This window comes from Falco peregrinus, chromosome 3, assembly GCF_023634155.1.
Source record: "Falco peregrinus isolate bFalPer1 chromosome 3, bFalPer1.pri, whole genome shotgun sequence".
Taxonomy (NCBI): Eukaryota; Metazoa; Chordata; class Aves; order Falconiformes; family Falconidae; genus Falco; species Falco peregrinus.
Window position 1 is genome coordinate 119,833,143 of NC_073723.1, and position 11,148 is coordinate 119,844,290.

Here is an 11,148-nt window from a genome sequence, read left to right on the forward strand (position 1 = left end):
CCCATGCCCCTCCAGCCCTCTCGCTGGCAGGTCACTCCAAGAATCTAAAATGTCCTTGACCAAGTACAACCACCACCCAGTGACAACCAAAAACATCAGTGTGCCATCAACAGTTTTTACACCAAATCCAACACACAGCACTGCACTAGCTACTAAGAAGAAAATTAACGCTACCCCAGCTGAAACCAGGACACCTGGGAAGGAGGTGGCCAAGTGAAAAGCTAGAACAGTCATCCTGTGACTCATGGCGCAGTTATGCTGCTGTCTGGCACAGGGTCTGTCAGGGATACATGGAGCAGAGAGCCACGAGGGCCCCTCACAGCTGGCCGGAGGACAGGATCAGCACCAGAGAGCACACCAGGGTCCTGAAGCAACACAGGGCACGCAGGGACAAAGAGGAACTACCTTCAGCAGCAGAGTACCACCACCAAGCCAGCTGAGCCCCCTCCCAGCCCTCAGAGCCCCTGCCCTGTATGTGCTGTGAGCAGAACCTGCCTCACTTCCCTGGGCGTAACGCCCTTCCCTCAGCAAACGCCAGTTTCATCAGCCATGACACTCAGAAGCTGTACCAGCGCCAAGAGGGTGACGTTATTTTTCTTTGCAATTTGAAGCACAACTACAGCACCATGCCATGAAGACCTGCCAGCTGATGGGGAGACCTGGCAGCCGCAGCCCGGCACAGCCAGCTGTCCCGCAGGGCTCCCAGCGCCGCTCTCGCTCCGCACGACGAGCAGTGCCCTCAGGCGGCCAGACAGACTGCCTGGTGCCAGAGCGGCTTCCTCATAAAAACGGGGAGCACGCACACCTACAATGTGCCCGAGTACAATTCTTTATTTGGCCTTCTCTGAGAAGCTACAATTTCTTACCAAACGTGTTATTTAGAGATGGGCATCCCACCACTCTCCAAGAATGCTACAGAGAATTGGTGTCACGGCCAACAAAAGAAACCCCTGCAACTGTCAGCAGCTGCTGCTGCTGCCACCAAGCGCGAAGTTTTAGGGCTGTGATTTAAACACGCCCTAGCAGAGATACCAGAGGAGTATACTGTAACACACTTGAGAACTGCCTGTGTCAGAACTCAGGTGGCCATGCACCTCCAGAACTAAAATTCTTCAAGCCAAATTCGCTCCTTCCCATTCAACAGGAAGACATCCCTCCTATAGGTGGGATAAAAGCAAACACATTGCTTAGAGGCATGAGGTGCAAACTGTTCTTAAGCCCCGATTTGACAGCTTTTATTTATTTGTAAGGACAGTACCTAAACATCTTTCTTACATGGTATTGGCCTGCTGGGCTTTGTGTTGTGCTCACTTATTTGCAGCGCTCCTTGAGTTCATAAGACTCAATGTTTTCTCCTGTATATAAAATATCCATGGCAGGCAAAAGAGAGGACAGCTTCCGCAGCCAAAGACAAGTCCCTTCTGTCTTTCACGGCTTGTTCAGCTCAGCCCCTTCTTCAGACACCAAGTCTGTTTCCACTTGAATATGAAATAGTCCAAACATTTCCTCCTGAGACCAAACACCCAACTCTTTCAGCTTCCCAAAAGCACCAGTAAAGCCTCCTCAATTCATCATCCTCTTTGTGGTCATCTTGGAACATACCAGGCTCTTGCAGAAGCTGGGCAACACCAGTCCCTCCTGTTCTCGGTCAAGAGCCTGGTGAGCCGCACAGCTCTCGCTGGTTGTCCACAAACAGAGAGATCTTAAGAAGAGTATCTGAGTTAGAAAGAAAAAAACAATCCCATTAGTTCAATGCATTTTATCTGTATCCTCTAGCCGCAAAAGTTTAACTTGTTTCTAAAAGCAATAAAGAAAAACATCAGTAAAGCTAACTTAGTAGACCGAGTGAAAGAGATCCCTGAGCCCCTCGTCACACTGCAAGGAAGGGTGTTGCTTCCAGCTGCGCCCAGGGCACGACAGTGAGCATTTACAACTGAAGCAGTTCAGCAGATCTCAGAGCATGTGGCAAAGATCAACTGCAAACCCAGTGAGGACACCCACTACTACCAAGACCGACACAGCAAGCAGCACCGGGCCTAGCGCTGTCTCTGGGGCTGAGGCACCAGCACGGAGCTCCAGGAAAGGCCCTTCAGGTCTGCTATAAACGGCAGTACCTTGAACGACATCTCCCTTGTAGCGCTCCAAAATCCTCTCCCAAGACCGAGGGAGAGCTTCCATGTCCTCCAGGCGGTCGCAGCTGATGCGGAGGAGGAGCAGCTTACTCTCCAGGTACCTTCATGCCCCATAAGGACAACAAAGAGACAAAGGCACCCGCCAGCGCTGCCCAGAGAGCCCCGCCACAGAAGGATACAGGTGCCGGTAGTAGCGCTCTACGTCCTGCAGCCCCTCCAGTACATCAGCCAGCGAGGGGCAGCGCGGCCCGCGCCGCAGAGCCGCCGCCAGGCCCAGCTCCGCCGCCCGCTCCTCGTACAGCCGCAGCACGGCGGCCACACCGGCCCCCACGGCGTCCCGCACGGCCCGCAGCGCCGTCCTGCACGGCACAGCGGGGGCGCTCAGCCGCGGCCCCGCGGCCCCCGCCCCGCCCCGCCCGGCCCCGCCGCCTCACCGCCGGCTGCCGAGCTGCTCCAGCACCGCCTCGGCCGCGCCGCGCTGCTTCCGCCACAGCCGCGCCCGCAGCTCGCCGAAGGCACCCACCGGCCAGCGGCCCCACGCCAGCCGCCGCGCCGCCCGCATCTGCGCCGCCAGCCCGGCCAGCGAGCCCAGCAGCGAGGCCCACGCGGCCAGCGCCGCCCGCCACGCCGCGTCCTGCCCCGCCACCGCCGCCGCCCACTCCCGCAGCGCCGCCGCCACCGCCGCCACCGCCGCCATGGCGACCCGCCGCCCCGGAAGCGCTCCCTGGGGCCGCGTCATCGCGCCGCGCCGCGCTCTGATTGGCCGGGCGGCTGCGGCCGTTGGGTTTAAGCGCGCGGCGGGCGCGGGTGCTGCAGGGCTCGGTCGCTGTCCCGCCGCCCCCCTCAGCCCCGCCATGGCTCCCTCGAGGAAGAAGGCCGGTGCGAGCACCCGCGCCAAGAAGCTGGCGGCCTTCCTGAAGGACTTTGACCGCGAGGGTGGGGGGGAGCGGGCTGGGGCTCCGCGGGGGGAGGGGGGGGGGGGGGGGGGGGAGAAGCGGGCCGCGGGGGGAGGGGGGGGGGGGGGGAAGCGGGCCGCGGGGGGGGGGAGCCGGCCCCGGGGGGGGCGGGGGGCCGAGGCGGGGGAGCGAGCCCCGGGGGAGGGGAGGGGAGCGGGCCCCGGGGGGGGGGGGGGGGGGGGCCGGGCTGGGCCCTGCCTGACGCCCTGTGCGCCCCCGCAGTGAAGGTGCGGCTGGACCGGCTGCGGGGTGAACGGCGAGCGCCTCGTCAGGGAGGTGGAGAACCTGTACGAAATGGAGATCCTGCGGCTGCCCCCGGCCCACCGCGACATGAACTGGCTGGAGTACTTCGGTACGGGCCGGGGGGGCGGGCTGGCGGGGGCACTTGTCCCTTAGGTTATAAAGAACAACGGTAATCAAGGGGTGGCCGGGATCTCTGCCTGGAATCCCGCAAGCAGGTGGCGGGAGGCCAGGAAGCCCTGCACTCTTGCACTGAGGCAGTTCCCTTGCTGCCCAGAAAACTGGTTTGTACTGGTTTTTTGCACCCTGGTGGTGTTGTATTTAAGTATGCTGTGTAGGCCACCTTAGATGTGTATTGACTTTTTTAAATTATTTTTTCTTTTTAGCTAAAGGAGGAGGTGAAAAGGTGTTAGAAGAGGCAGTAACGGTAGGTTTCTAGCATAAATATTAAGGTTTTCTGATGAAGTTGCATACCACTGTAGGAAACAAAGGGTTTCTTGAGTCTGTAGGAGTGTTGCAAGAACAGAGGTTACATAAATACTTTCATAAATGCTGCTTTAAGACTTGGCAGTAAGAGATGGCTGTTGTACCTGATACAGGATTTGCATGCTCATACTGTTCCTTGTCAGTCTTCCCTTGCCTGCTTGTTTTCACTCATGGATCCCTGAGAGCACACCTGCTTTTCAGTAAATTAAAGCTCTAAATTGGTTGACCGGCAGGGTGTGGGTGTAGCATACCTGTAGCTGCTAAATCAGCTGTGTTAGTCCTGAATGGCATGCAGACCTCATGTGTTGTCACCTCCAGAATAACATGAAGGGTTCCAGTCTGAGCACAAGGGAAAACCTGAGAAAACAGGGAGGTGGTTTTGCCGTAAAATAATTGGCAATTTGTTCTACAACTTTGAATTATCAAAATGATATGCTACCAATAATACTAATGGTGTTATGACTGTTTTTCATTTTAGGCAGACTTGGAAATAACAGAAATAAACAAGTTAACAGCAGAAGCTCTCAGTACTCCTTTAAAAATCTTCAAGAAAGGTCAGTTTGTTTTAAGCATTGTGATGAGTTCAGTGAGATGAAAGCATGTCATGATTTACATACCATGAATAATAATTTGGTTCTTCCTTACATTCCTCAATATATTTTAAAAACAGGAAAATAATCCTGTTTCTATCCCTACTATCTGCAGTAGTTCTACATAATTTTATTGAAACATTCCAACTAATTCAGAATAGTACTGTCAAGCATCTGGATTACACTGGAATTTGGATTTCAGAAGCAAATTGTTGCCAAAAATGCTTGTACCTCTTCACAGTTTACCTCCGCTGCTAACTAATAATTTGAAGTTATTTTTCATTTTCAGCTTAGATAAGCATCCTTGGGGGTGTTTAAAAAAACTGCATAGATGCTCTAGTGATGGGCTTAGCAGTCCTGGGTTAATGGTTGGACTTGATCTTAAAGGTCTTTTCCAACCTAAATGAGTTTGTTTCTATAACACTTTCTCTTTCTAGTGGAAAAATCTAAACAGGTTATTGAAGCTATTGAAGAAGAAGTAGACCCTCCTTTGCTTCCTCTAGCAAAGAAAGCAAGACATGATAGCCAGTGTCTTCCAGGACTAGAGGCTGAAAACATTAATCCAAGAGCTGGAAAGGTAAATAGCTGTTCTTTGTGATGACTTTATTCCCAAGATAGAAACTGCTTGCTGAGATGATGCCAATGATGAGGTAGATATATAGCTGTCCAGGGCGCTTTGAGGGGGACTTCAAAACAGCTATCACTTGCTTGAAAATTCTAGCAATAGGCGGTCACAAAGCTTGTATGGTGTTTGTTTCTGGACTCTTGTGCCACAAAAAGAAGCCTGTTGAGCCAAATGTTTTGTATGAAAGCATCAGTTCGTTGCGGAATTGGCTGTCACACGAGTGTGGAGTTACTGATTTGGTGAATGGTGTGTGTTTCAGATGAAGGCATCCACTAAAAAAGTGCCAGGGTCCAGGAGCAGAAGACCTCCTTCAACCAGAGTGAAGCGTATGAGTAAAAGGTAATAGGGGATATCTCTTCCACCGGATTTCAGAAATGGAGAACTAGCGTGTAGTGCTAATGTAACTCTTAAATGGATTGAAGTATGGTTTAGTAGGCTGCTTGGTGCCATTGTGCTATGCTATAGGAAAAACTTGATCTGATGGTGAATGAAAGAGGGGTAACTTCCTCTCCTGTGAGGACCAGCTATCCCTAGCTTTGGGGTTTGCCTTTGGTTAGTAAGATCCTCTGGTTTTCTGTGGTGATAACCTTTTTAAAGTCTTTAAGACAGTGTTTTTACATTTGTTATATAAACATTTGCTCATGAGAATACTTATATTTCCCTTTAACAGATCAAGCAAAACCAACTTTATCACTCCAGTTAATGGTAGAATTGTTGATATCTCTGCTCGGGGAGGTACCTCCATGATCACACCCAGGTTTGATTCCAGGTCTGTATTCTGTTAAATTTCTCTGCTAATCACTCGTATCGGGGAGTGCCTTGCTGTTTCCCTTGCGTATGTGACCTATTTGCAGCATAATCCTTAGTGGCTCTTTGAATCTGAAATGAAAGACTTTTAGTCAAAGTACTTTGAGCAATTGCAGTGAAATTACCTAAACTTTTTGTTTCAGAATTTTCAAGACACCAGGCTTGCGCACACCTGCAGTAAATGAACGTGTTTACACCATCTCTGCCAATGGCAGCCCCCTTGCCAACAGCAATGATATCTTCATTACAGTCCCTGTTGGAGGAGGGGAGGTAAACCGGAAACTTTAATCTGTAAAATCAACGCTGAAAGGATAGCTTGTAACTTCGTGGGGGCCCTTACCACTTTCGGTTCATCCCCTCTCATCTCTTTAGTTGTCCCACTGCTGTTCATGAGGAGATTGATCTAGCTTAAAAAGAACCTTAAAAGACTTTGTCAGGTGTGGAAGCTGTTCAAGCTGATCAAAACAGAATGTAGAATGATGCTTAGCTGTGCATCTAAGTAACACTTGAAGTAGCTTCTGCAGCAGTAATGTGTTACTGAGCAGCAAGGAAGGTATGAGATGAGTTTCTGGTCAAGCTGAATGTAGTTCTTTGCCCATGCAGGCCACAGGCATGTTAGTATTCTTGGATTTTATTTACTTTTGTTTTTTTATTTAATGGGGGTTTTGCTGCTTCTGACTACTACAGCTGACCAAACAGAAAACCTAAGATTTGGTGGGGTTTTGGTTTTCATTTTGGGGTGGTTTTTTTTCCCCTACAGAGCATCTGTTTAACAGCAAGTGATTTGACCAAGAAGAATATTCTTCATCTGAATCCAGAGGCCCAAGGAATTATGAAGAAGCTATCAGTAAGTCCTAGCATTTTTCTCAGTCATGACCTGAAGTTGTAAGGAGATGTTGTTAAATCACTGGAGGGTGGAGCTGTAAAACTCCTTATTTCCCTTCCCACCCACACACCCCTAGCCCCCGGCTTGTCTCTTATTTTGGCTTGTGTCAGTGGTCAGGAAGAATCATGAACTGAGAAGGGAAGGAGAGGGAGTAGCTTTACATCACATGTAGCTTAATACAAACTGGATAAACCATGCGCTTCTTGAAAAAGAACTATTGTCAATGTTATGAAAAACTGGATCCAAACTGAAAGTGTTTTCTACTTCAGGCTAAAGCTGTAAGTGGTTGTGGGATATAGTATTCTCTTAGAGTACTGATTAATTTCTCTTTCTTTCTAGGTTCGCCTTGCACAAGCTTGCAGTGATGCCAAAAAACCCACAAATTTAATTCAATGAATAGTGACATCTCACTCTAAATACAGAATATTACATTTAGGACTGCTACCTTTAGTTCTGGTTCTGTGTCTTCCTTCTATTAACTTACAGAATGGAAGTTAAGAACTAATTTTTCTACCTATCATATGTAATGGGATTAGAATAGATTTTTTTATGAATAAAAAAAAGCAAACTTTATGTCCAGTTTCCTTTAAGGCTGAGACAAAAATACAGTTATCTTGGGCTTTCAGATGAGCAAGCTGGGCAGAAAAGCTATTCTGGTATCTTGTGGAAGATGTAAGCGGTGGACACAAGTGACAGGAGTTTGTATCTGTCTGGCAAAGAAAGCAACTGATCGGTTTGTTGTGTGCTTCCATGCATGTCCTTTCTCTGCAAGTGTGCTTAAGAGGTGACTCAGTGTGGAACCTGAGATACCTAGAGGCAAGTTACTGGTGCCTGGGACTAAATGGAAAGCTTCTTGTAGTTCATGGTGCTGCCATGAATGACAATCCTTTTGTTCTTACAGCAGCCATTGTATTTGTAACTGGCTTTCAGATTTCTTTTTATAGTGAGCTTGTGCATTTTATTGTTTTTTAAGAAATAAAAGATCACAGGTACTTTTACAGAATCAGCTAGCTAGACTGTTACTTAACCAGATTACTGAAAATAACCATAGAGCTACTGGAGTATCTCTAATGTGAGAGAACTTTGCTTTTCCTACACCCTCTTCAAAATCTTCAGGAGAAACAGTACTCCTAGAGCTGAGTACCGACAGGAAAGAAGAAAGCTCAGACTAGTCAGAACATTTCGCCCTTTCATCTAAATTGAGTTGGTTCAGAGGATTTGACAGAGCCATATCCAATAAATGCTATTCAAACAGAACAAAATAACTTCCTCTGACATTAATGTTTTTCTCAAGGAGAAATCTTGCTCCACATCAAATTCATGAAAATTCATGAACTTTAAATGTAGCCTCTTGGGAAAGAGCTACTGTATATAAACTTACAAATATAAGCAGGAGCACTCCTCTGACATAATGCTTCCTTGCAAAATGAAGCAGTAAAGTAGCCACGTGATGTGCAGACAAGGAGAGTTACGAAGCAGATGTTTATTGCAGCACCGGGTGCAAGGGGGATCGCTCCTCCTAACTTGCACACTTAACTTTAGTGTATAAATATGTACTATGAGTAAAGTTCTGCCCAGATTCTACACCTACTAACTAATTATTGGTTAGTTGCTTTCTTGCCTCAATTTAAAGGTACAGTTCATACTAAATGTACTCCTCCCTGAGCGGGGGATCCACCCTTTTCAGGGTGGGATGGGCATTTGAGTAGGAGGTCACAACCTCCCACTACCACAATTATTTTACCCTAGTATCCTTGGGACTTAGCTCTTCAGCAGTTAGTTTTCTTTTAGCAGTTAGCACATCCTAGTCAGAAGGCTCCTTATTTACATTCTTGTGGAGCTCATCTACATCTGTACTGACTGTCCCTTGAAGTGCTGAGTGGGCTGAGCTCCTGACCTTCTCTCGGAGACAGCAAGGCTCTTGCTTACATGTTCATGTTGATCTATGCAGCTGCTGTCTGCAGCAGAGTTTTAGGCTTTTCACCGTATTTTCTTGCATCGCTTGTGCTTTCCTGCAACAACCATCTTATTTTTCAACAGCCTGGAAAAGCAGAGCTCTCTATGAAGCACTAGCTTTTTGTGGGAAGATTGCATAAAGTCTTAAAACATAAAAGATTCTGCTCACTCAAAACTCAGTGTTTCATTTTTATTGTCAGTCTTTGTAGCTGGTACAGGATGGGAGAGGACGCTTGCTTGTCTGTTGAACTAAGATGTAGAATCCCTCAAAAGTTAGCTTTGATTCCTAAAGCGTTATTCTGTATGGTTCATACAAAGTCAACTATGTAAAATAGCATCTGCAAGAGAGAACTTGATAATCCTCTTCCTGTTTTAGCAGGGCAGCTAACATGAGAACATTTTTTAATTGGCATGTTGAGAGCATTCAGAGTAAAGAACTGTGCTTTTATCTAACTTCTTGTCTAAGGTATTTCTTCCTAAAAATAAGACTGTTTCTTTGTTGGTAGGTGCACTGGCCCTTCCAAAGATACTTTTTTGTCCTGATTCAAACCTCTTTGAAGGGGCTATAAACAAGGATTTTGAGACTTTTGGAATTTTTCAAGGTTTGGAAAAGTTCTGCTTTTAGCAGAAGCCAAGCTTACAGCATGATTAAGCAACTTTTCCCAGCCTTTCTTCTATCAGAGGTAATTTATGCTTTGATGTAAATCTTTGACGCAGCGTGTAGTATGGGAGAAAGCTTGTAGAATAGCATTCATACGTGAATTTCGTTTAAAAAGCAAACCTGTGACTGTAATCCTCGAGGATGAGACCATGCATCTGGAAATCTGTTTTAAGAGGTTTTGGCAGCTTCAAAGTCCTATAACTGCAGGTGGCAGTATTGTAAACTACTAAGCTACAAGTGCACTTGTCTTGTTATCTTTGTTGAACTCTGTTAACATATTAAGAAGAAAAAACCTAATTAGTTAAGCTGTAAATAAAATTGTAACTTGCTTGGATAGAGATGTGTAAGTCTGGATTCTGCTTTAAAGACATCTTTACCAGGAAAACCTGAGCTGGAATGCTTAGCGAGCCTAGAGAATTCTGCTGTGGATACTGTCTGCTTTTAAAAGCGCTGGTTATAATCTGCAAGGCCCTGTGCTGACATGCTTGTTGCACCATCAGCAGTTTCTGTCGTCTTAACACCGAGGTATGATGCTGTTAATTAATGAACCCAGGAATTAATGGTTTTGCTAGTACTAGATGGCATGCTATTCCCCCAGATTCATGAGTCTTGAGGAGTAAGGGGATGCAGGTATGACTTCACTGCTTCCAGACTTCTCCAGTGCAGGCATGAAGCTGTGTGTCCCTGCAAGCCTGCCTTCCCAGCTCTCCCACAGCAGAGCCATGCCCTTGTCTCTAACTCCGAATGTGTGCACAACAATCCAGATTCTTCTGGAGGATGAAAGGCTGTATTTGCGCTGTTATTGGGGTTAGCATGTTATTTATGCCTACAGCACAAAATGGCTTGCAGAATAATGTTTAGCACCTGGAAGGCTGAAGAAGCAGAGTCTGTAGATCTTGGCAGGGGTTATGACTGTGTTTCAGTTTGTACCCATTTGGCTCATCTGTGCTGAATTTGTTAAGGGTGGGGGCAGCGTAGCTCAAGGTTCCTCTTTGCAGAGGTGGGTCTGCCAAAGCATGGTGTTCCCAGGCCAATGCAACCAACAATGCCGTTAATATTCAAGCTTCCTTTTCCAATTGTCAGAACGCATTAATTGTATCTGATGTGAATTAAAGCTCTCTGGCAGCTAATAGCTAAACAGATTCATCACCTAAATCTGCTTTGCATGCTGCCTGCACCATGTGCTACTCTAGAATGTGGGTAAGTAGTGTTTCATTTTTCTGCCAGTTTATTGCTGATGTAAGTTGTTGGCATCGCTTCTGGCCCTTTTGCACACTACGTGGCAGTTGCATTTTGTTTAACAAAGCTAGAACGTCCCTCTTCAGTTCAAGGATTATGTGGGCGGCACAGGGAGGTTGCCTGACTTTTTGGGGGTAGGTTTTGTTCGCATGTTATTTATGTGCTAGCCTGGCTGTAGTCTGAACTGCTCTTTAAATTGAGTGATGGGCAATAAAAAGCAAGGCAGGAAAATAACTGTTCTGTCAGGTTGGAAGAAGCTGCATCCATCAGTGGGCAGAGCAGTTCAGCCTACAGAAAGGGACTGGTGTTAGCTTGTGTCCCCAAGCTGCTGCGGCAGGACTTGTGTGGCTGTCTGACCAGAGCCAGCCTGGAAGGACAAGAATGGAGGGTGCCGAGGGACCTGCTCAGAACATCACTTCTGCATATGTTCTTCCCAAGAACTGAATGGTGTGACCTCCAAGGCCCTGTGTTTTCATTAATAGGTGAGGCTCTGCAGAAGGAATTAAGGCCCCTGAGTTTTGCGCCTGGTTCCATGAGAAAAAGTGGATTTCCTGGTTGTCACATCAGGCA

At 47.4% G+C, this 11,148-nt stretch overlaps 2 protein-coding genes across 2 annotated transcripts; one reads left to right on the plus strand and one right to left on the minus strand.

Annotated features, from left to right (window-relative positions):
* Positions 1-1,208: 1,208 nt before the first annotated feature.
* On the minus strand, positions 1,209-2,851 carry AIRIM (AFG2 interacting ribosome maturation factor). Its single transcript, XM_055799842.1, has 4 exons — positions 2,567-2,851; positions 2,312-2,491; positions 2,115-2,233; positions 1,209-1,716 (listed from the first exon to the last, which is right to left on the minus strand). Exons 1-4 carry the CDS (start codon positions 2,827-2,829, stop codon positions 1,649-1,651), a joined length of 630 nt encoding a protein of 209 aa, XP_055655817.1. The 5' UTR covers positions 2,830-2,851; the 3' UTR covers positions 1,209-1,648.
* On the plus strand, positions 2,813-9,673 carry CDCA8 (cell division cycle associated 8). Its single transcript, XM_055799841.1, is given in 11 exon segments — positions 2,813-3,068; positions 3,311-3,336; positions 3,338-3,440; positions 3,715-3,755; positions 4,293-4,368; positions 4,842-4,981; positions 5,289-5,368; positions 5,700-5,798; positions 5,980-6,106; positions 6,597-6,683; positions 7,062-9,673. Coding segments are annotated over 11 exon segments (1,077 nt in total). The 5' UTR covers positions 2,813-2,827; the 3' UTR covers positions 7,119-9,673.
* The last annotated feature ends 1,475 nt before the right edge of the window (positions 9,674-11,148 follow it).

Bases quoted from the DNA above. Each gene is read 5' to 3' on its own strand.
- AIRIM (XM_055799842.1), bottom strand. From the start codon at position 2,829: ATGGCGGCGGTGGCGGCGGTGGCGGCGGCGCTGCGGGAGTGGGCGGCG. The intron at 2,492-2,566 runs GTGAGGCGGCGG...TGTGCCGTGCAG, and splicing joins GAGCAGCTCGGCAGCCGGCG to GACGGCGCTGCGGGCCGTGC. The intron at 2,234-2,311 runs GTATCCTTCTGT...TGGGGCATGAAG, and splicing joins GAGCGCTACTACCGGCACCT to GTACCTGGAGAGTAAGCTGC.